Genomic DNA, 21,576 nt, shown 5'->3' on the forward strand with positions numbered 1-21,576 from the left:
GTCCCATTGTATACCTTCCAGTGTTCTACTACTCCTGGAGCACACAGTCTCTGAACACTGGTTAAGTAATCAAACAAATGACAAACCTTGTATGTTTGCACTGAAATTCAACAGCAATGAAAGACTAAGTAAACCAACTTTAAAATTAATATAGAAATATCTGACTAAAAGTTTGACAAAGAGGTGTACGTAGATATTAGAAATAGGGTTTGAGAACACAGTAAGTACAAAAATGCTCTTTCACTTACCCTCTGGGAACGATTTAGAGGCTTGTCTGTCCTGCAGGATTTGGCATCACTGTGACCTAAGGAAGCAGTCCTCGGGTCTGCTGTTTAAGCAGTTTGTGATATCACAAGTACATCAAGAGAAACCGAGACCTCCTCTTTCATGTCTCAAAAGGTAACACAAGCAAGTTCATTGTTTAAATGTATCTATCCCACAGCACAGCTCACAGTAATGTCTCTAAATCCTGCAGTCATGTGTCCATCTGTACACTATTATTTAAAACTGTCTTAGCTTTCCTTTAACATTTGATTGAAACATAGTGTCAGCTGTCCATATGTTACTCTTGGGTCAGCTTAGCGGAGCTTTAGGAAGTGTTTTCTCAGTATCCAGAATTTATCCTTCTCAAAGAAATGCACACCGATGTTGGCAGGGCACCTTTAGGGGCCACTGGTAATTGTTCGTACACTACTGTATTCTGAGAACAATTTAACATTACTGGGTCTGTGAATGAGAGATGGACAATGCCTGCATGGTCCAGGTGGATACTGGGTAAATCCCTAAGCCTTCTGAAGTCCGATAAAAACATACTGTATATGTGGCATCCTTATCTTTGTCAGATAGAGATCTAATGGCTATAGAACCTGTTTGAATTTCCTTGTTATCATGCCAACAAAAAATGAAGTGAGGTACCTGATAAATAAATGTAATGTGCTTGTAAGGTTTCAAAAGTCTTCAAAAACTGTTATACCTGGGTTTTTTGCATTCCTTTTCTAAATTCTGCTACTGATTCCCTTTCTTGGCCTGGCTGTCTCTCATGCTTTCTTCATAACAGGAATTACAACCTTTGCAGATACTCATTCATTCTCTTTTCACTCCATCCATGTTAAAGCTAATGGTCAAAGTTCCCATTAGTTTGTGCCTGCTAGAAATTATTCCAGTAACTTCATGAGAGCATTACTTCTTAAACTAGCAAGATCAAACAAGTATTTATTTTGAAACAGAGAGACTGTTGAGATTAGGTTGAAAGGGATACAGAAATAATACAGACAATTTTCCAAAGGTGTTTCTGCTTCAGGGAAAAGTGTTCTTACCAGGCTGAGTTACAGTTTCTCACTCAACAGTACAAAGCAAAAACTTAATGAAGACTGGGCAGTTTTAGTAAGATGTAGCAGGCTGCAGAAACGGCTTTTCACTCCCCAAAGCTTTGTGACTTCACTTTGGACTTTTTATCCTAAGTACAAGTGATATGCTTTCGCTGTTTTTTTTTACTTTGGGTTATAGCTGTTGTGTGATAAGAATATGGGTAAAAATATTACCATTATGGAAGAAAAGGAGAATGCTCTACAGCAAGAACTGAATGACCTTGAGGACTGCAAAAATGAAAACAGGATGAAATTTAATATTGCAGAGAGTAAGGTTATGTATTTGGTGGCTGAGAATAAGAATTTCTGTTACCAGTTAGGCACTAATCACCTGAAAGTGATTGAGGAGGTTGAAGCCCTAGGTATTTTAGTTGCTCAAAAGCCAACTGACTTTACAGCATGATGGAACCATGAAAAATCCACAGTTGTCAGTTCCAGGATGAATCAGATGAAGTATTTCCACGGGAGATCAGAAAGTGCTAATGTCAGCAGGCAGTGCTCATCTCATATAGAATACTGCGTACAGTTCTGGTCACACACGTTGAAGGAATTCAGACCTGAAGAGTGTAGAGAAGGGCTGCTAAGGTGAGAGAGGAGAAAGTAAGGTGCAAAGTACTAAGAAAGGTGCTAAGGAGAAACTGTTTTACAGAGTAGAGTAAAGGAACGGAATAGCTCATCTCACCAAAATAAAGACTAGATTATAAAGACTATAGATTGCACCTATAAATATATCAGGAAAAATAGCAAGGACAAAAAAAGAACAATGTATGCTGAAGGAGAGCGATGGCATGAGAACAAACATATAAACCAGCCACTGAGCAAAAGTAGGCAAGAAATGAGAATCATGGAATATCCTGACTTGGAAGGGACCCACAAGGATCATTGAGTCCCACTCTTGACTCCACACAGGGCAAACTAAAAGTTAAACCATGTATCTAAGAGCATTGTCCAAACGCTTCTTGAACACAGGCAGGCTTGGGGCCATGACCACTTCCCTAGGGAGCTTGTTCCAGTGCTTGACCACCCTCTCAGTGCAGAACTTTTTCCTAATATCCAGTCTGAACTTCTCCAGATGGAGCTTTAAGCCACTCCGTCACATCCTGTCACCAGACACCAGAGAGATCAGCACCTCCCTCTCCCCTCCCCATCATGAGGAAGTTGTAGACAATGAGGTCACCCCTCAGTCTCCTAAGCTGAACAAACTGACTATCCTCAGCCACTCCTCATAAGTCATGCCCTCTAATCCTTTCGCCATCTTTGTTGCCCTCCTTTGGACACGTTCTAATGTTTTTATATCCTCCTTAGATTGTGGAGCCCAAATCTGTACACAGTACTCAAGGTGAGGCTGCACCAATGCTGAGCATAGTGGAACAACCACTTCTTTCGACCGGTCAGCTACACTGTGCCTAATGCACCCCAGGACACAGTTGGCCCTTTGGGCCATCAGGGCATGTTGTTGACTCATACCGAGCTTACCATCAACCAAATCCCCCAGATCCCTTTCTGCAGGGCTGCTTTCCAGCCTCTTGTCCCACAGTCTATACATACATCCATGATTACACCATCCCAGGTGCAGAATCCAGCATTTGTCCTTCTTAAATTTCATACAGTTGGTGATTGCCCAGCACTCCGTTCTATCAAGATCTCTATGTAAGGCCTCTCTACCCTCAAGGGAATCAACGGTTCCTCCTAATTTAGTATTGTCAGCAAACTTGGTGTGCACTCAGGTCCTGTGTCCAAGTCATTGATAACAACATCCGAGAGAACTGACCCTAAAACTGAGCCCTGGGGAACACCACTAGTGACTGGCCACCAGCCAGATCGTAGAATCATAGAATCATAGAATCGTAGAATGGTTTGGGTTGGAAGGGACCTTAAAGATCACCTAGTTCCAACTCCCTTGCCATGGAGAGGGACACCTTCCACTAGATCAGGTTGCTTGAAGCCCCATCCAACGTGGCCTTGAACACTTCCAGGGATGGGGCATCCACAACCTCGCCGGGCAACCTGTTCCAGTGTCTCACCACCCTCACAGTAAAGAATTTCTTCCTAATATCTAATCTAAATCTACCCTCTTTCAGTTTAAAACCGTTAACCCTCGTACCTAGCACTACACTCCCTGATAATCAGTCCCTCCCTATCTTTCCTGTAGGCCGCCTTTAGGTCCTGGAATTCTGCTATAAGGTCTCCCCAGAGCCTTCTCTTCTCCATGCTAAACAACCCCAACTCTCTCAGCCTGTTTTCACAGGGGAGGTGCTCCAGCCCCCTCATCTTCTTCGTGGCCCTCCTCTGGACCCACTCAAGCAGGTCCATGTCTGTCTTATGCTGGGGGCCTCAGAGCTGAACATAGTACTCGAGGTGGGTCTAGATGTATGCTGGACATTTTGTCCAGAAGGATACTGTGAGAGACAGTATCAAAAGCTTTGCTAAAATAAAACCCCCAAACATATCCACTGCATTCCCTGCATCCACTAGGCAGGTAACCTTGTCATAAAAGGATATTAAGTTAGTAAGGCATACCTTTCCCTTCATGACCCCATGTTGGCTTTGGCCAATGAATGCATTGTCTGACCTTGCTTCCAAAGTCCATGAGCTTTTTCTTTCTAAGTGTGCTGGTTTTACATGTCAAACTGGGAAAAAATTAATTTTGAGGGTTAATCCTTACCCTTTGTGTCCCTTATGCTCATCTAATGAAACTATGCTAGGGGATGGTCTTCTATGACACTGTAATATCCACTGCTCTTTAAGCCAATAATTCAACAGTTTACTAGTGTCTCCTGAATCAAACATCTTTAGAAAAGGATGTCAGTAACTTACAAGTTACATGCCCAAATTCAATTATCCTAAAGAAACTAGCCTTCGAAGACACAACTGAACTAGCAAAGTGCTTAAATACACGTTTACAGTGCAGCAGCTCTAAAATGTTTTAAGAGTTTTTGGTTTACATTAGCCATCTTTTTTCTGGAGTTACACACTAGAACAAGAGTTCCCAATCTTTTCGCAGCCAAACCTCATCTAAGAAAGTGGTATTTATTTAAAAACAGAGAGCTGTAAAGGAATACAAACACGTTACAGCGTCACAAATGAACCATCACTTGGTGAATGAGATTACTATGTTAAAAATGAAAGCCAAGCTAGTCATTCTCAATGAACATGCTGGTACCAGCTCTGTGACACGGTCCTGGAGGAAGGCAAGAACCGTAACAGCTCACGGGAACCCCACAGCAACACATTGTGGAGACCGTGTCAAGCCCTTTGGTCACACGCCAGGCAATGACGGAGGACGCTGCTGTGCCTCAGGGTGCCCTCCAGAGCCTTGGAGGAGAGCACAAGGTCCATACAGGTACTGACGTGGGCCACGCCTGTGAGCGTGTCCACCACTTAGTCCTGCTTGGGCTCTGACAGCTCTGGCAGCCTCGTGAGAGAAATGCAGTTCGGCCCTTCCTTCTCTTGCCGCCCAGCAGGGAACGCAGATGCAGAGCAGAGTGCCCTGTCGGGGCCGCCGCACTGCTGGGGCTCGTGGGCGAGGGACGCTGCCCGCCACGGGTCGGGGTGCGGGCCGGGCCCCCGGCCCTCGGGGGCGTGGGGGGCGGGGGGGAGGCCTCCCTCCCCGCGGGATCCGGGGCCAGCCGGGCCTCCGCCCGCCGGCCTGCCCCCCGGCTCTGCCCGGCTCCCGCTCCGCCTCGGAGCCGCCGCGGATGCCCTCTTCGCCGCCGTCCCGCGGCCCGCGGCCCGGGCGCGGCGGCCCCGGAGCCCCAGGGGCGGCGCGGACGGCGGGCGGGGTCCGGCCCGTTGCCGCCCGCCTGATGTCAGCGGGGCGGGCCCGGCCGGGCGCGGCGGTGCGGCTCGGGCGCCTGTGCCTCCGCCCGAAGCGGCGGTGCCGGCCCTGCTCGCCGGCTCCCGGCTGAGACCAGGTAAAGCGGGCCGGGCCGGGCCGGGCCGGGGCGGCGCCGTCGCCTCCCCCCGCCCGCGGCCGCTTCGCCCGTTGTGCTCCGCCCGGCGGAGACCGACCCGGGAAGCGGCGGGGGCAGCTCCGTCTGGCCCTGGGGACGCTGGGGCGCCGCGGGGCCCGGCCAGCCCCTCGGCCCGGCCTCGCCGCTGCGGGCCGCGGGCGCCGCGCGGGTCCCGTCCGGGCAGCTCCGGCGGCGGGTCGGATCGGGTCGGGGGGGGTGGGGTGGTGGTGTGTGGCGCGGCGGCCTGGCCGCCTCACCGGCGGGGCGGAGCGGGTCTGCGGCCGCGCGTCGCGGGGCAGGAGCACGGCCCGGTCACGGCTCGGGCGCGACGCGCTGCGCTCGGGGCGGCCCGGCGAGGCAGGCCGCAGGCGGCCGGGCGGGCTGCCGGGGGCGGCCGAGGTGTTCGAACGCGTCCCGCCGCCGTGAGGATGGATGCGGGCTCTCTGGCTCGCCGCGAGCGGGAGAGCTTGGGAGGCGCGGGCGCGGGCGGCTGCGTTGCGCTGCCGCTGCCCCGGGTCAGCTGCGGGCCCACGCAGGGACAGCTCTCGCGTGCCGTTGTGCGAAGCACGTGGCTCCTGGTGACCTTCAGTCGGTAGCCTGCCAGGCGTTCTTGCTGGCCGCTGCACTCGTGGGCGCCGAGAATGGTGAATGCTATGCAGTATTTATTCCCAAATGAGTAGAGCAGAGGATAATGCACGCAGAAATTGGCCAGGTAGTTGCTAGATGTGTCTCCCGTGTAAATAATAACACTTGTAATACTACAGTACAATCCTTAAACATAGATTTTCAAAGACAAGTAGCATCCTTGCTCCTTTAGTGAGTTTAGCTACCTTGTTAGGTATCTTGGTTTAGGCATCTCATTCCCCCTTGAAATCAGGATCTGGAATTTGGTGCTTTTCATATGAGTACTATCCTGTTTCGAAGATGGGGCCTGGGGCTGCACTGGGACACAGAGAAATGGATTCACAGTGGAAGAAATGAGAATGAGTACTAGGAGTCCTGTTTCTCAGTTTCCCATCCTAATTAGTAGACTACGTTGGAAAGGAGTATTCAGAACAAAATAAACTATAGCTTCAACTGTCCATTGCAAATTCTGTAAGATACAACAAATTCAGAAAAAATACTCCAAATATGAAAAATCAGACAGCCTCCATATCTTCATTCATTGAAAGTCTGGTGCTGGACATGTTTTCTTTGAAGGGAAAGGAAGCAAAGATTAATTTTGCTCTTTTATCCTCTTAGATAAAGGCAGCCACACCCTATTTGTAATTTATGGAGAGACTCAGAAAAAAAGGCAGTCTGCAAACTGAGGGGGTATATTTAGATCAAAAATTTGTATATTATAAAGAAAGCAGGCTGCTTTTTTGTAGCATAAAAAAAGATGGAAAAAAATGAGATGACAAATTTAACACAAAAAGTGTGCGGTCAGCTTTAAAATTCACACGCAGATTTGGCATTTCCTAATTTGACTACCTGGACTGAGCTCTCAATTTTGTCCTACCCAGGTTCATGCAGAAGTAGTGAATTGCAGAAAAATGAGACTGGAAGGGAATCCTGGAGATCATCTAGTCCAACTTCCTGTTTCAGACCAAGATCAACTATACCTGTTTGTTACTACTTAAAAAAAAAAAAGCCTTAATGTTAGAGACTGCATAATCTTCAGAGCTTCATTAGCCTTACTTTTAAAATATTTTTGCTGATTTCTGTTTTGTCTTACTTTAATTTAAACCTATTTGCAGTTCATGTAAATGAATTTGTAGTTGTCCTCTAAACTGTGAATATGAAAACCACATTATTTGCCATCGACTTTTTTCTGTTTGAAGACTGTTACGATAGCCAATTTCTTTGCTATCTTCTCGCCAGACGTAGCACTTAGCTTAGGCCTTGCCAATGTAGAATGCAAGAATTATTTCACACATCTAACATATATGCATACCATACATAAGTATAATGCTTGCTGTTTGCACTTTTTTCTGTGGCAGCAGCATGACACTGACTCAGGATTAGTTTGTCAGGCACTGTGACCCCTGATTGCTTTATTTTACAGTAATGCCGTATAGCCTAGCAGCCCCATCCTGAGTTTGTGCAGTCAATTCTTTCCTTTTGTAGAATATTGTTCTTACCTGCATTGTAGCTTGTCCATTTTTCAGACCATTTTTCAAAATTTTTCTTCTACTATTTACAGTCCCTCTCAGTTTCAGATTGCTTGTGGTTTTGTGGTGGGTTAACCCTGGCTGGATGCCAGGTGCCCACCAAAGCCATTCTGTCACTCCCCCTGCCTCAGCTGGACAGGGGAGAGAAAATATAACAAAGGGCTCATGGGTCGAGATAAGGACAGGGAGAGATCACTCAACCAATTACTGTCACGGGCAAAACAGACTCAACTTGGGGAAAATTAACTCAATTTATTGCCAATCAACCAGAGTAGGGTCATGAGAAATAAAATCAAATCTCAGAACACCTTCCCTCCACCCCTCCCTTCTTCCTGGGCACAGCTTCACTCCTGGATTCTCTACCTACCCCCCGCCAGCAGCGGCACAGGGGGGACAGGGAATGGGGGTTACGGTCAGTTCATCACACGTTGTCTCTGCCGCTTCATCCTCCTCAGGGGGAGGACTCATCACACTCTTCCCCTGCTCTGGCGTGGGGTCCCTCCCACGGGAGACAATTCTCCACAACCTTCACCAGCGTGGGTTCTCATGGGCTGCAGTTTTTCACAAACTGCTCCAGCATGGGTGTCTTCCACAGCGTGCAGTCCTTCAGGAGCACACTGCTCCAGCGTGGGTCCCCCGCGGGGTCACAAATCCTGCCAGAAAACCTGCTCTGTGGGCTCCTCTCTCCACAGATCTGCAGGTCCTGCCAGGAGCCTGCTCCAGCATGGGCTTCCCATGGGGTCACAGCCTCCTTCGGGAAACCCACCTGCTCCGGCGTGGAGTCCTCCATGGGCTGCAGGTGGAGATCTGCTCCACCGTGGACTTCCATGGACTGCAGGGGACAGCCTGCCTCACCATGGTCTTCCCCACGGGCTGCAGGGGAATCTCTGCTCCGGCGCCTGGAGCATCTCCTCCCCCTCGTTCTTCACTGACCTGGGTGTCTGCAGGGCTGTTTTTCTTACATGTTCTCACCCCTCTCTCTGGCTGCTGTTTCTGTGCCCGCTGCAAGTTTTTTTCCCTTCTTAAATATGTTATCACAGAGGTGCTACCTCTATCACTGATGGGCTCGGCCTTGGCCGGCAGCGGGTCATCTTGGAGCCGGCTGGTATTGGCTCTGTCGGACACAGGGGAAGCTTCCAGCAGCTTCTCACTGAAGCCACCCCTGTAACCCCCCCCCGCTACCAAAACCTTGCCACAGAGACCCAATACAGGGTTTAATAAGTGTACTCCTTATTTTGTGACCAAGGTGATTAAAGAAAACAGTGAACAGAATAGGAATAGCACATTGATGTTTGGACCCTCACTCAAACATACTTGTTTTGACATAGAATCGATGATGATTACTTTCTGGGGATGGATATTCAACAGGTTTTTTACTTTTCTTACTGAAATTTCATCACAGCTATGCTTCCCTTGTTTGCTTATGAGAACCGCATACAGATACTGCTAAAAGTCTTCCTAAAGTTGTTACTCTGCCACTTTTCTTCTGTCCGTAAGGCTTGTTGCTCTGACAAGAAATGAGATCGATGTTACGTGCCTTGTCTTTACAGATCTATGTTGGCTGCTAACTTTTCTCCTTGTTATCTTCTAGATAGAAACTGCTAATTTGTTTGATGATTTGTTAACAAAGTTTTCAAGGATTTGAAGGGAATTTTGAGAAAGTGACTGGCACACTTGCCACTTCTAGTCTTCAGATACCTCATTATCCTCCATGAGTTTTGAAAGGTAACTGTTAACACTTCTAAGACAACATTTTTGGGGAAGAAGTCTAGACTTAACAGTTTTTAAAACATCTGGCTTCGATAAGCACTTTTTAACCTGTTTCAGCCTTTTTCCAAAGCTGAAATCTTGCCCTGTGTCTTTATTGTTTAACTGAGCTAGCTGCCGTTTTCTGTTAACCTTTTTAGAGAATATCAGTAAATGCTTCTGCCTTCTTGACCCAGTAGTGGTCCCTCAGAAGAGCAGACCAACAATTCTTAGGGTTGTTGTTTTCCTACTAGTATGTCTATAGATCATTTTCTTGTTGCCCTTGATATCTCTGGCCTTATAAATTTTTGTCCTTGTATGCTTCTGCCATTCTTTTATACTGATCCTTTAAGAAAGCTGATATAGTTCCAATTTCCTTGTTTCCTTTCCTCTGTTTTCTTGTTATACCTGAGTCAAATCACCTTCTCCTATTACATTTCTCATCCTTTCTTTGCATTAACATAGTTTGCACTTGTGCCTTCAGTAAAGAAACTGCCATCTCTTTGTAATTCTTTTTGTGCCGCAAGGTCTTAACTTGCCAGTTATCTGTTCATTGACGTCTGCTCCTCAAAATCCATTCTTTGTTTTTCTGCTCTCTTACTTTCTTCCCAAAGATACATCATGCATGGCCAACGTCTGCTCACTTGCATGTACTTCTTGTGTTATAAACACAGTCATTTTGTCTTTTTTTCCCCCAGTTAGTTTTTGACTGTATCTATTGTAGAAACACCTTCAGACGAAAATCTGGAGTTTGAAGAAGGAATTGGCTTAGGTAGGCATTTCAAACGCTCTAATGAAGAGCAGGTATTCTCTAGGAGAAGCTAATAAAGAAGAGGTGCTGGCAGGATAGAAGTGTAAAATAAAATGATATGAGGAAGGATATAGTTGTTTAATGTTCTGTCAATAAGAAAAGGAGCTTATTCTTACACGCTAAAGGGGAAGACAGTAGCCAGCTTGGAAACCCACTAGTAAGTCCAGCAAGGATCAGTAGTGGAGTACCATAAACTTGCTTAAAAAAATGAGGGCTCATGCTCTACTTGTGCTTAGAAGGCAGGTTTACTTTCTGTTTTGCAAAAAAAAAAAAAAAAAGAGTAATTTTATATTTTATTTGAGAGTAATCATAAAGGAAGACCATTTGAGCTGCTTTCATTCCGATGGAAGCAGAATTCTGCTTGAAGGGAATTGAACAAACTGCAAGAGCCCCTTCTAAAACTACTGAGATGCTTGAGGATTATAGACTGCCAACTGTCCCATCAGGATCCCAGTCTCCTTTTCAGTTCCCTGGGATAAAATATTTTGTGAACATGAAATATGGCTTCTCCAGATGGCTAGCAAAAGCCTATGAACAACTTCATCTTTCAAAAGAAGGACTTAGTAATCATAGGCCTCGTGGTGTTCTTTGACATTGGGGCAAATTTCAGACAATATTTGAAGTTGTATTTTTGAAACTAGTATACCAGAAGAACTTTTCAATACATCTTAATATGTGCTAAAGGAGCATCTTCTGGGAGCTGAACAACCAACCACTAAAGCGTCCTTCCTGTGTAGGAGTTGTAAATATTTATAGCCTGTTTAATGTTCTTAACATGCATGTGCAAACTTGGATTTCACATTACACACAAAATTTGTTAACACAAACCCGTATTTACAGCATTTCACTATGTACAACCTTTTGTCTATAACTTTGTGTAACAACTGTTTCTCCCAGGCCAGGTATGGTTTTTCACTCTTCTGCGTTTTTGGTTCTACAACAGGTTTTTGAATAAAATATATAGAATTCTCATCTATAAAATACAGAGAGGTGCAGAAGTAAAAAAGAGAACTTGCAAAATCGGACGTAAGTTAGTCTATTCAAACTAACTAGTTTTTAGGCAAAAAGTTTAATGCTGAAGCACAACAATACTGTCACCGTTTGTGCCCAAGGCTTCCTCAGTGACTGCCGCTTATTAATGTAAACACAGGGAAGTGGATCAGATTTCACTTTCCTATGATACCTAGGAATTCCCACGCACGACTGATTGCCCGGGACAAGCGGCGGTCGGTGCCGGTGCCGTTCTGTACGCCTGATGAAAAGGGGGTCGGCAGGGCGCCGGTCGGGAACCCCTCGGCCTGCCTGCTGCGCCGGTCGGGAAGTCGCTGTATTCGCCCTCGAGCGAGCCCAGCCGCGGCCCCACGCCCCGAGGCCCCCGGCGCCGGCCGGGACGGGGCGGGGGGGGGCGGGCACGGCGCTGCTGCCTCTCCCCGGCTCCGCACGGAGAGGCCGAGCGGGCGTCTGCCTTCGCTGAAGGGAGCGGGGGGCGGCGCAGTGCCAGACCGCAGACCCGCCGCCGTTACCGCTCCGTGGGCGGCGCCCCCGGCGCACCGCCCGCTCCCCGCCACCGGACCCCGGCCCCGCCCCGCCCCGCCGAGCGCGCGGGACCCGCCAGGCGGCGCCCGGGGCGGCGTCTCCCTGGTAACGGCGCCGGCGGGGCGGGGCGGGTCGCGCGCCGCCAATCGGCGCGCTACAAGATGGCGGCCGCGGGAAGCGTGGCGCGGTGTGGCGGGCGGGCGGCGTAGGGTCGCGGCCGGTGCTCCGCCGGGCGTTCCGCCTCCCGCGGCTGTCCCGCATGGAGCGCGGCGGCAGCGGCAGCAGCAGCAGCCAGCTGGACCCCGGCTTCTCGCAGCGGGACACGCCCCGCCTGATCGTGGAGGACTCGCAGCCCGAGAGCGCGGGCGCGGAGGAGGACGCAGAGCAGGCCTGCCTCGGCGTGCTGGCCCGCCGGCTACCGGCCCGGCGGAGCCCGAGCCCCGTGCTGGTGAGCGCCCGGCGCGGGGGCGGCGCGGCGCGGCCCGGCCCTGCCCTGCCCTGCCCTGACGCGGCCCGTGCGTCTGTCTTGCAGGAGATCGTCTGCGGTCCTGCCGGCAGCCGGGCGGCCCGGGAGCGACCCGCAGGTAAGAGCCGGGCGCGGGGCAGCGGCGCGCCCGGGGGGCCGCAACCGCCCTAACGGCGCTGTGCTTGCAGAGCCGATGGAGACCCCTGCCCGCCCGGACGCCGCCGGCCCGCGGGGCCGCGCCGCTGAGGAGGTACCACCGCCCGGCGGGGAGAGCAGGTGCGTGGGCCGGGACCGCGGGAGCCTCCCCTGCCGGCTCTCGGCCGCCGCCTCCTGGGCCCCTCTCGCCCTGTAAAGCCGCGGTCACGCCGAGGACGGGCTTAAAACGCGGGCTCGGTGCTGGCTGCGGCCGCGCCAGGCCCGGTGCAGCGCCGCGGGCGCTGGAGCCCGGCCCGGCCCGGGGGGCGCGGTTCGGAGGGTTTGGGAGCGCCTGGCCGGGTGCTGCAGCTGCGAAGCAACCCCTCGGAACGCAAGTCGGCTGTAAGAAGGCAGCCTGCAGGAACCCCGGCGCAATGTGAGCAAGTCTTTCTGTTGCAGTGCCCTGGGAGAGGCAGGAGAAGGAGGTGAAGGTGGTGTTGAGGACTCTGCTACTTCGCAGTGTGTAGAAGGTAACTTCTCTATTTCGGGTCTCTTGTTGGGGCTGTGAATCTGTCAACCATCTGTGTAGTTTTTCAGTTCAGCTGCCTTGCTTGTCTCACCAGGGATAGTTGCACCAGTGATAACGGGTCGGAGATTGGTGTCTTTTTCCAGAAGTTGATCTGTATGCTTTGTTGCTTTTGGGGGGGGTTGTAAGGGTGACTTCATATCATTGTTAACAAGGATCTTGGAGACAGGAAATGGCTTGGAAGAGCCGTGGATGCATTGTGACCATTAGGAGACGAAGCCTTTTCATGGCAAAGAACTCCTGGCATAATGGTTGTTGTCATCAAAGGACTTTCAGGCACAGGCTATGTATTATCAGGATTGTTTTCTCATCACAGAATCTAAATCTGCTGCAGTACCTGATGGCGTTACATAAGACGTTGCTGATTAACACTGGTTTCTGAGTTAATGGCCACTGTCCGTGTGCCGTTACCGTATTTTTAATTAGCGCAGCAGAGATCCGAGTCTGTTAGTTTATTCAGTTCAGTAATAGCCTAAATATTTTTCTTGTTAGAGGGTGTATCTTTTGCCCTTGTAGAGTGATAGATGGCTCTGATTTTTTTTTTTTTTTTGTACATATATATATATTAGTTATGGATGTTTGATGTTAGATACAGGCATGTCACAGCCGCATTTTGGAGCTCTAGAGCTCTCACAGAGCCAGGACTTTGAGAGTGACTTCGTGCCCAATGAAGGAGATGTTAGGCATCAGTTTCACCCTGGAGCTGCTGTCCCTTCTTCCAGACTTGTGAAGAATGATACTAAAGATGGTATGTGAAAGTGATCTTACATGTCCATTTCTTGCTCTGTCCATTCTCTCTGGTTTCTTTAAATTATAGATTTTGTGCTTCTTTGACAGGAAATACAGTATTGGTAGTTTTCAAAAATGAGTTCAAAGCTCATTGGCAGTTGAAAAGAATTTTGCCTTCTCTTTCCTTTGGGCTAGTTCATTTGTTTTCTTGTAGCTCTCCAAGTGCTGTCATGGATTCTTGCACCTCTCTTTCCTAATTTGTTTCCAGAATATTCAGACAATCTGCTACTGAATTCCCTCCCTGGTAAAAACCTCATCCTGTCCGTTGTTGTTGTTGTTATTGATAGTTCAAGATTACTTTTTTTTCATACAAAGCTTGTCTTGATATTTGTGTAATTTGCAGAACTACACTTTCATCTCTTTGTACGTTATTCCAGGTGACCGAGTAACAAATTTTTTTTTTTTTTTCCTCTCTCTTGCTAGAGCTGTGTGGAGACAGCACGGAAACTCTCTCCAGCACAGAAGCACATACTGCTTTGGAAGGCCAGTCAGAGAAGTCTGAAAGGTAAAACAGACCATGTTCTTTGTAGATCTCTTGCTGACATTATGGAAGTTGACTTGTGTCTTTTCTACTAGGTTTTTTAGGTGTAGGAGAGTTCAGGCTTCCAGGCAAAAGAGAAAAGTGAAGGGAAAGATGAAGTACTGATTAGACCTTTTTGTAGCAGTGCTGACAAAGTGCTTTCACTGTTCCTAGCTGAGAAAAGATGTGGTGTCAGACTCTTACACACAAAGATATTAATAGGTTTATTTTTAAGGGAGAGTGCACTGGATAATAAAATATACAAATAACTTTCTTAAATGACTGGAATATATTAAAAGTAATAATTCAGTTTAAGTCACAGAAGTTATTTCAAGATAACTTATTCACTGCAGTACGGACTTTGGCCTCAGGCCAAAGAGGCAAAGTGGTGGCTATTCCAGGATGCTTTTGAGTATTTGTTATTGTAAGCTTTATAGTTTTAATTATTTAGATGTGAAACTTCACTTTGTTGAAAACTCTATGCTGGATAGAATAATATTTAGCTCATCTTGTATTGTCATATTCTGCCACAAAATAATATTAAAAAGGAGGTGGACCAAAATTCCTAGAATCCACATTGAATAGAAGTCAGTAGAACAATCTGCATTCCATTTAAGCATTACTTAGATTGGTAGAAAACTTACAAAACAATTCTGAAAATGTGACTTGTCAAGCATGAATATGTTATTTTGTCAGGATTTTTTTTTCTTTTTTTCTGTGGTATACACAAGTGAATACCTTTCATCTGTGCTGATAAATTTTCTTTATGGTGTTGCAGTATCACTTCATACTTCGAATTTCTCAGGTCAGTGACTGTGTCTTGCTTTTCTAGAACTCTGCAGGAAGCAGAAGAGCATACTAGGAAACAAATGCCTGTCTGTGACCCCACTAAAACTGAGCAATCCCTTGATTCTGGTCACAAGGAGTCTGATACCTTGTCAACTCAGGAAGAGATGTTTCCTGAGAATAATGCAACAGGTAACAATAGGCCAGCAGGGCCAAAGTGTCCATCCCAGAGATCATGATAATCATCATCCCTATTTGATCCTTTTAAGCATGTAGTGTTTTAGGGTGCAGAGTGCTGTGAGTATTTTTCACGTAATATCTGCTAAAATTGAGAACGCTTTGGAAATGAAAGGCCACAGCCTCTTTCATTGTGCTATGGAGCAATGTCTAAATGTCACTGTGTTAGAACAGTTGCACTGGCTTGTTAAATACATTTAATTTCCTTTCGTTCTGTGCCCCTTGAAGAACAAAACAAAAATACCCTTTTTATCCTCTTCTGAAACAAGCAGCAATAATGCTCACCCTTTGTAGTGACACAGTCTAAAGTGTGGATAAGTAGTGTAGGCAAATATTGTAGTATTACTTATGCTGGGTAACTGTGGCAGAGCATTCCACCTTGCTCCTCTGAATTGGCCTTCCTGTTTGGGATAGGACAGGATCCTGCAATCAAAATCCTCGTACCACAATTTTGGTCAACCTTATTTGTCATCTAGGTTAATCTTCCTTCCCTGTAAGAGAAGAGATTACAGGAAATAGGATCAGGAGAGAGGTCATCGCTGCATGTCTTGCTGGGAGGATGTCTATGGTTTTGGTATCCACAACTGAAAGGCTAATAAAGAAGTAGAAAGGGTCTTAATCTTAATAGTGAAGGGCCTAGAAAATAAAGTTTTGAAAGGCAATTTTGTCACAGTTTATAAAGCATGAGCTACTTTGCTCATGAAGTCTCATGAAGTCTCACTTCATGCTTATTTAGTTTTAATTTGTGCACAACTCTGTCTATACCAGTATGATCTTGTGCATGAACTCTCTGTATCCAGAAGGTTCAATAACAACCTCCTACTTGCACTGAGTCAGTCCATGCAAAGTGTCTTTTCTTGTAAGAACCTTGCCTGTATTTGCATTCTAGCGCTGGATCAAATGTGCTGATATTGCAGCCATTGGGGGGTTTTCTTTTAAAATTCCCAAGTAGGAAGACTTGTACAGTCTGGCCTGATTAAAAATCTATTCTATATCTATAGGTATGAACTTATCTTTTTAATCTTAACTATATTATGCTCACATTTCACATACTGAACTTTCATGTGCAGTCCTTCTCCAACTCTGTGTGAAAATCAGCTTGTCCTTGCCTACCTGAGAAGTGACTGTGCAGTAGTGTGAATATCGTTCCTCAGAATTTTCTGATCAACTTGGTTATTGGCCAAATTTCTAATCTTACTTCCTTTTGTTCAAAACCGCTGCAGGGACTGGCTGTCCAATAACCAGGGTGGAGGAGGGAAGTTCTCTGGCGTGCACCCCTGCCCGCAGTCTGCAACTCCTGCAGCTCTCTGGACAGGGATCCCTTGTACAGGAGAGTCACTCCATGTAAGCAAAAAATCCCCAAACTATTGTGGTAGCTTAATTGCAGTAGTGCATTTTTCTTATTTATTCAAGGACTTGTGCTTGATTTTAAGCAATCAATGTTTTAATTTTGCACTATGAGAGGAGCATGGGTTTATTTTGCAATGAAATGAACTAATGATGCCCATGTGGTCAATAGCCATTTCTCAAGTCTCTTGCAAGTGAACACCTGACACTCTCCTTTTATGAGAAGACTCCTATTGTGACAAGCTGGAGCTACCTTTGGGGAGAAGTTAATTCATCTAGTGATGTATGGTTGTCTTTTCCATGTTCACTTTTCTTGGTCTGCAGTGTCTCTTCAGGCCTAGTTGTTCCTCCTCCTGTTGCCTTTGGATCCAGTGCTCTTGTCCCCAGCAGTCCTACTGAACAGGAGCAAGCAAAAGGTAAAATTTTCTGCATACTGGTTTGTGGTCATGTTTAGGTGCTCTGTGGTTTAGTCTGACCATGCAGCCTTTTCAAAACCTGCTAAAATTATATTTAAAGAATAAAGCAGGATTGAGAACACTGAAAGAGATAGATGAAGGGAAGTCTGTATTTGTGACTCAGATGTTGATGTGCTGTTGCTATTTCCTGCATAGCTATCATAATAAAATTAGTACTGTCACTTAGCTCCCCTTCACTTGAAAGATGGGGAATACTTCGTATGTGATACAGATTGCTGCTTACAATTGTCGTCCTTTCTTAGGGACAAGCTACTCTTGCTACAGGCAGATATTTGTATTAAGTATATACTGTTAGGGCAATAGAAAGGGCAGAGGAGAACTGCGTCATAACAGTTTTATTTTACCTTAACTTAGATGACTTGCACAATATTTTAAAAAGCTTTCCTATATTATATGTGTGTATTCTAGAATGCCATGCCAAAAGAGGGATTGTTGTATATAGGATACCTTTGTTCTTAAACATTTTCTCTAAGCACCCATTCGCCATCAGGGATAAGATACCCATCTATGCAGACTTCTAGTATGATACGAAATCATCATTCCTTTCTGTGAGATTCCTGTCACAGAATGTGAAATACTTTTAGAATAGATATTTTGCTAGCCAGGGTCTGAATTTGGTTGCATTTTAATAAAGATAGCAAAAGGAAAAAAAAAAAAAAAAAAAAAAAAACAAAAAAACCCAAAAAAACCCGAAACCCCAACCCCAACAAAAAACCTCAGAGAAATGCTTTTTATAAATTTCAGATACCTTTTTCTAATTGTAGCAAGTTCTAGACTTGTAGCAAAATAGTTATATGAATTCTTAACAGAACACTTTCTCCGCGCTTTAAATTCAAGGATATGGATGTTTGTGTTAATTTCGTCGCAGCGCCCCCGCCCCACTCCCCCAAAGAATTCACCTGGAGAGACTTTAGAATCACCCATTGAAGTATGAGAAGGTTGCATATGCCACTGAAGATGTCTTGCAACAGAATGTTGGAAACTTTGGATACAACACAAGAATTTGCTGGTTATGTATTTTCTGCTCTTTCAAACCAGATGAACAGATGGATCTATCTATCCCTGCAGAACGAAGAGAGCTGATGCAGAAGCAGAGAGGAGATATGCTAGTGGAGATGGCCATCCCATGTATCACACCAGGACCTCTTGTCCTGCCACAGGCTTCAACTCCAGTGTCCCAGAGTGCCCCAACCTTCTTTCCTGGGTCTTTGCCTATACCATCACAACCAGAGTTCTCTCATGTAAGGGTTCATGTAGATATCTTTTCTGAGGCTTTTATATGGCTGTTGCAGAAAATGTGTGTTTGAGTCAGCCTCTATGCTTCTGTGTTGAGTTTCCCTACTAAGCTGGTTCTCATGAGCTTCCTTGTTCCCACCAGGCACAGTTATATATTGATCATACTGTGTGGCAATTTATCCTGCAGAGAAAATGTGGAACAGCTTAAGAGGGCATAGTGACTTACTGAACATAGAATTTGTTGTCTTTTAATCTATGCTAGAAACCTTTTTTGTGCCTCTTTTTTTTTTTTTCTTTCTCTCTTTGAAAGGCTGCTGCTTTCTGATGCTGAACTGGGTGTCCTGCATCTCAAACTGTCATAAATTTGACTTTTATCAGGATAGACCTTAGAATCATTTGTCATGGAGAAAGTGAACCTATTTTGTAATAAAGCATTTGTATTCTCCTACAAGGCTAGAATTAATTTACTGCATTTTTCAAGTTGCTTATTCTTATTATCTGTTGTTTCCTTTGTGCTTTTTGATCTCTGGAAGTTATTATTCAAAGGGATTTAACAGACAGTTGGTGGCTTTATAGCTTAATATTACAAATTTCATCAACTTAAGGCAGAAAATAAAGGTTGTACTAGAGACTTCAGTAGTCAAAGCAGGGCTTCTCCTTAGCTGAAAGTGGCTTTCATGCTAATATATTAGATTTCTCCAGAGAATCTTTCCAGAACCCTCGGTTGTTTGGCTAAAAATAGCTACTCATTTGCCATACTTGACCTGTACTTCATGATTTGGTAGTGTGAGAGGTGTACCAAGGATTGTGTCTGACTTTGCCACAGAGGTACTAAAAAGTAATGGGTGGTGATAATTTTTCTCAGCAAGAACAGGCCAATTATGACTCATAAATGGGAGGAGGGGGGGAATGTTTTGTGTGTGGTTTTTGTTGTTGTTTTTTTTTTTTTATCTGTAGTTTTGTGCTGAGCTTGCTCTGCTCCGTATTCTAGTGTAGTGTTCTAGGAATAACAAATGTTCCTACTTGGCATGCCCTGATGCTCCATGTCCCACTTTTTTAATTTTAGGATATTTTTGTTCCAACTCAGAGCCCAGAGGAGAAGCATGAAGGAGAAGAAAAAGCTGCTGCTTTAACCCATTTATACTTACCAGGAGATGTCTCTGGATCCATAGATGCTTTGTCAAAGATGTCTACAGGTGACTCTGTGTCACAGCCTTCTGAGTCCTGTAAGCTGATGCTTTCTGCAAGTGAATGTAGCCAGCCCACAAATACAGAGGTCAGTTCAGGCTCTCTAAACATGGGCCAAGATGGTGAAACCACACAGGTAGAGATGATTTCTGAATGCAAGACTTCAGACTTGAGACTCTGTTCTGAGGAGAATGACAACATGAAATTGAGGCTGGATGCAGGTGATCAAGCCCTTTCTGAAAACTGTGAAGAAGAAAAAAAGGAGGATTTACAGACTGCAGGAAGGCCTGTAATGCAGGCAGTTAGTGCAGATGTAACAGGAGATAGGTCATTAGCCCCTACAGCTCATCGGGAGATAGAGTGTATTTCTGGAAGTCAGGCTGCTGCAGATCAGTCTGGTCTGCCTGAGATGTTGTCCTACACTCAAGGTAGAGAAGCACAGTCTGAGGATTATCCATTGGAAGAGACTTCGGAACCTGAGGCAGTTCCTGAGACTCAGTGTGAAGAACAAGAAGAAAAGCTGCAAGTAAGAGAGAAGCAAATAAATGAAGATGGGTCCCTTGTTAATATAACGCTTTCTCAGAGGTTTATTCTTGGAAGGGAAGTGCAGTGTCATGAAGATATGGAAGTGGAATTTGCTGATGGTTCTTGTAAAAATAGCAAAAATCTGTCTGATCAGGCCCAAGAATTAGAAAAGATTGAACCAGAAAGCCGGGAAAAAGAAACTTCAAAAGGTTGTACTTTTGGCACTGGAGAGGTAAAGAGCATGGATAAACTGACCTTTAAGGCTGCTTCAGAAAATGTGCCGAAGCTCAATAAAGTTTTCTCTAAGCCTTCTGTAGGGGACTTACTGGAACAGCACAACAATTTGTTTCCTAAGTTAAAGAGTGACATTCCATCGGAAGTGGCGCTGTGTGCCAAAAAACATCCAGGTGGTTCAGAATTAGGACAGATAATGATAATAAGGAATCAGCCACCACTTCAAGAGAGTGGGGTTGGCATGCTGGTGACTCAGCAGGAGAATCAGGTGCCAAAGAATATGGAGGATACTGTTACGACAAGGAATCTGGAGAAAGAAGAGCAGATGCAGCCACAAGAAGAGGCTACCGCTAAATCCCCCAGTCCTTCCAGTGGTAAGTGAATTTAGGTTAGTACTTCACAGGTATATTTTGAATAATGTTAAGGACAGCTGTGTACAATTTTCAGTGTTTTCTGGGAGCACTGATCCTGGACGCGTGTTGAACAGTGTCTCTTAAGAGCAGCACTACAAGTTACTGTGCTACATGCCTTTATTTTTTTCCCCTTTGTCACACGAGTGCAGGCAGGAATAAGGTAATTCTTGTTCCTAACACTCTGGCTGTTTTGTGGCAGAAATGCAGAGCAACTTTGAAAACTCAGAATGTTGTGACCTTGGCAATGCTCAGGGATGTCTGTAATTTCCCTCTGCCCCCTGAAGCAACAACAGTAGTGTCCTTGAAGGGAGAAGGGTGTGTGGTAGTCTGTACCTCTCATAGGTCTCCTCACTGTTTTTTGTTTTTTTTCTCCCTTTCTTTCTTCTTTTTTCATTTTCAGAGGAGAATTTTGTTTGCGGGGGTGTGTAGAGTGGCTTGGCAGGTATTGTCATGATGTGTTGAAATTCCTTTAACATGCTGTTGTGTAGTTACACAAGAAATGCGGGATGCTATACCTGAGTTTTGTGGAGCTTTTGCCTCTTAGTTGGCTTCATTTTAAAACAGAGTTCTGTATTCCTCAAATGAGAAAGCAATAGAAAACAAAGTTTTACTAGAGCTTTGTCTTGAATTGTACACGTTTTTGAGATGCAAGTAATCTTTCATTAAACTGCGGGATCAGAGAGTGAGAGTTTTCCCCCCTCTTATGATGAAGGTAGGTTATTTCCAGTCTCCTGAAGTGAGTGATTATGAAAGTTGAGGGTCTGAAAACATTAGTTGTCAATAGGTGATGGTTGTCTTTACATGTCCTGAAGAGACTGGTATGTTAGTAGAGGTTTATTTAACTCTCTTCACTGATTTGCTAGGTAGTTTATGCTCTGTGAATTATCTCAGTCCTTAAGTTAGAGTACAAGGGAAGATCAATTGAATTGTGCTATTAGAATAAAATGAGATGTCTAGCAGGGAAGATGTTTGTGAACCATCCGATAGGTTAAGATTGACCAGTCTGTGATTTTGATTTGTGGAACCTACAAAGCTGTGGGCTAGACAGAATTTCTCTTACTACTCAAAGGTC

The 21,576-nt window shown here is 45.7% G+C and overlaps 1 protein-coding gene across 10 annotated transcripts in view; it reads left to right on the top strand.

The window, feature by feature from the left end:
- Window positions 1-5,124: 5,124 nt before the first annotated feature.
- TP53BP1 (tumor protein p53 binding protein 1) overlaps window positions 5,125-21,576 on the top strand; it is a 38,122-nt gene continuing 21,670 nt past the window's right edge. The window contains exons 1-11 of one of the 10 annotated variants that reach the window (XM_030014475.2): window positions 5,125-5,281; window positions 12,099-12,150; window positions 12,221-12,308; window positions 12,627-12,697; window positions 13,343-13,501; window positions 13,966-14,047; window positions 14,895-15,040; window positions 16,309-16,429; window positions 16,757-16,848; window positions 17,947-18,149; window positions 19,211-20,465. In XM_030014475.2, coding sequence (XP_029870335.1) covers window positions 12,226-12,308; window positions 12,627-12,697; window positions 13,343-13,501; window positions 13,966-14,047; window positions 14,895-15,040; window positions 16,309-16,429; window positions 16,757-16,848; window positions 17,947-18,149; window positions 19,211-20,465 — 2,212 coding nt within the window. In that variant the 5' untranslated portion in view covers window positions 5,125-5,281; window positions 12,099-12,150; window positions 12,221-12,225. Of the gene's footprint in view, window positions 5,282-11,700; window positions 12,015-12,095; window positions 12,151-12,220; window positions 12,309-12,411; window positions 12,698-13,322; window positions 13,502-13,965; window positions 14,048-14,894; window positions 15,041-16,308; window positions 16,430-16,756; window positions 16,849-17,946; window positions 18,150-19,210; window positions 20,466-21,576 lie in introns of those variants that run through there. The other 9 variants (XM_030014476.2, XR_005932449.1, XM_030014472.2 and 6 more) reach the window with 9 other exon arrangements.

This window comes from Aquila chrysaetos, chromosome 5 (genome assembly GCF_900496995.4).
Source record: "Aquila chrysaetos chrysaetos chromosome 5, bAquChr1.4, whole genome shotgun sequence".
Taxonomy (NCBI): Eukaryota; Metazoa; Chordata; class Aves; order Accipitriformes; family Accipitridae; genus Aquila; species Aquila chrysaetos.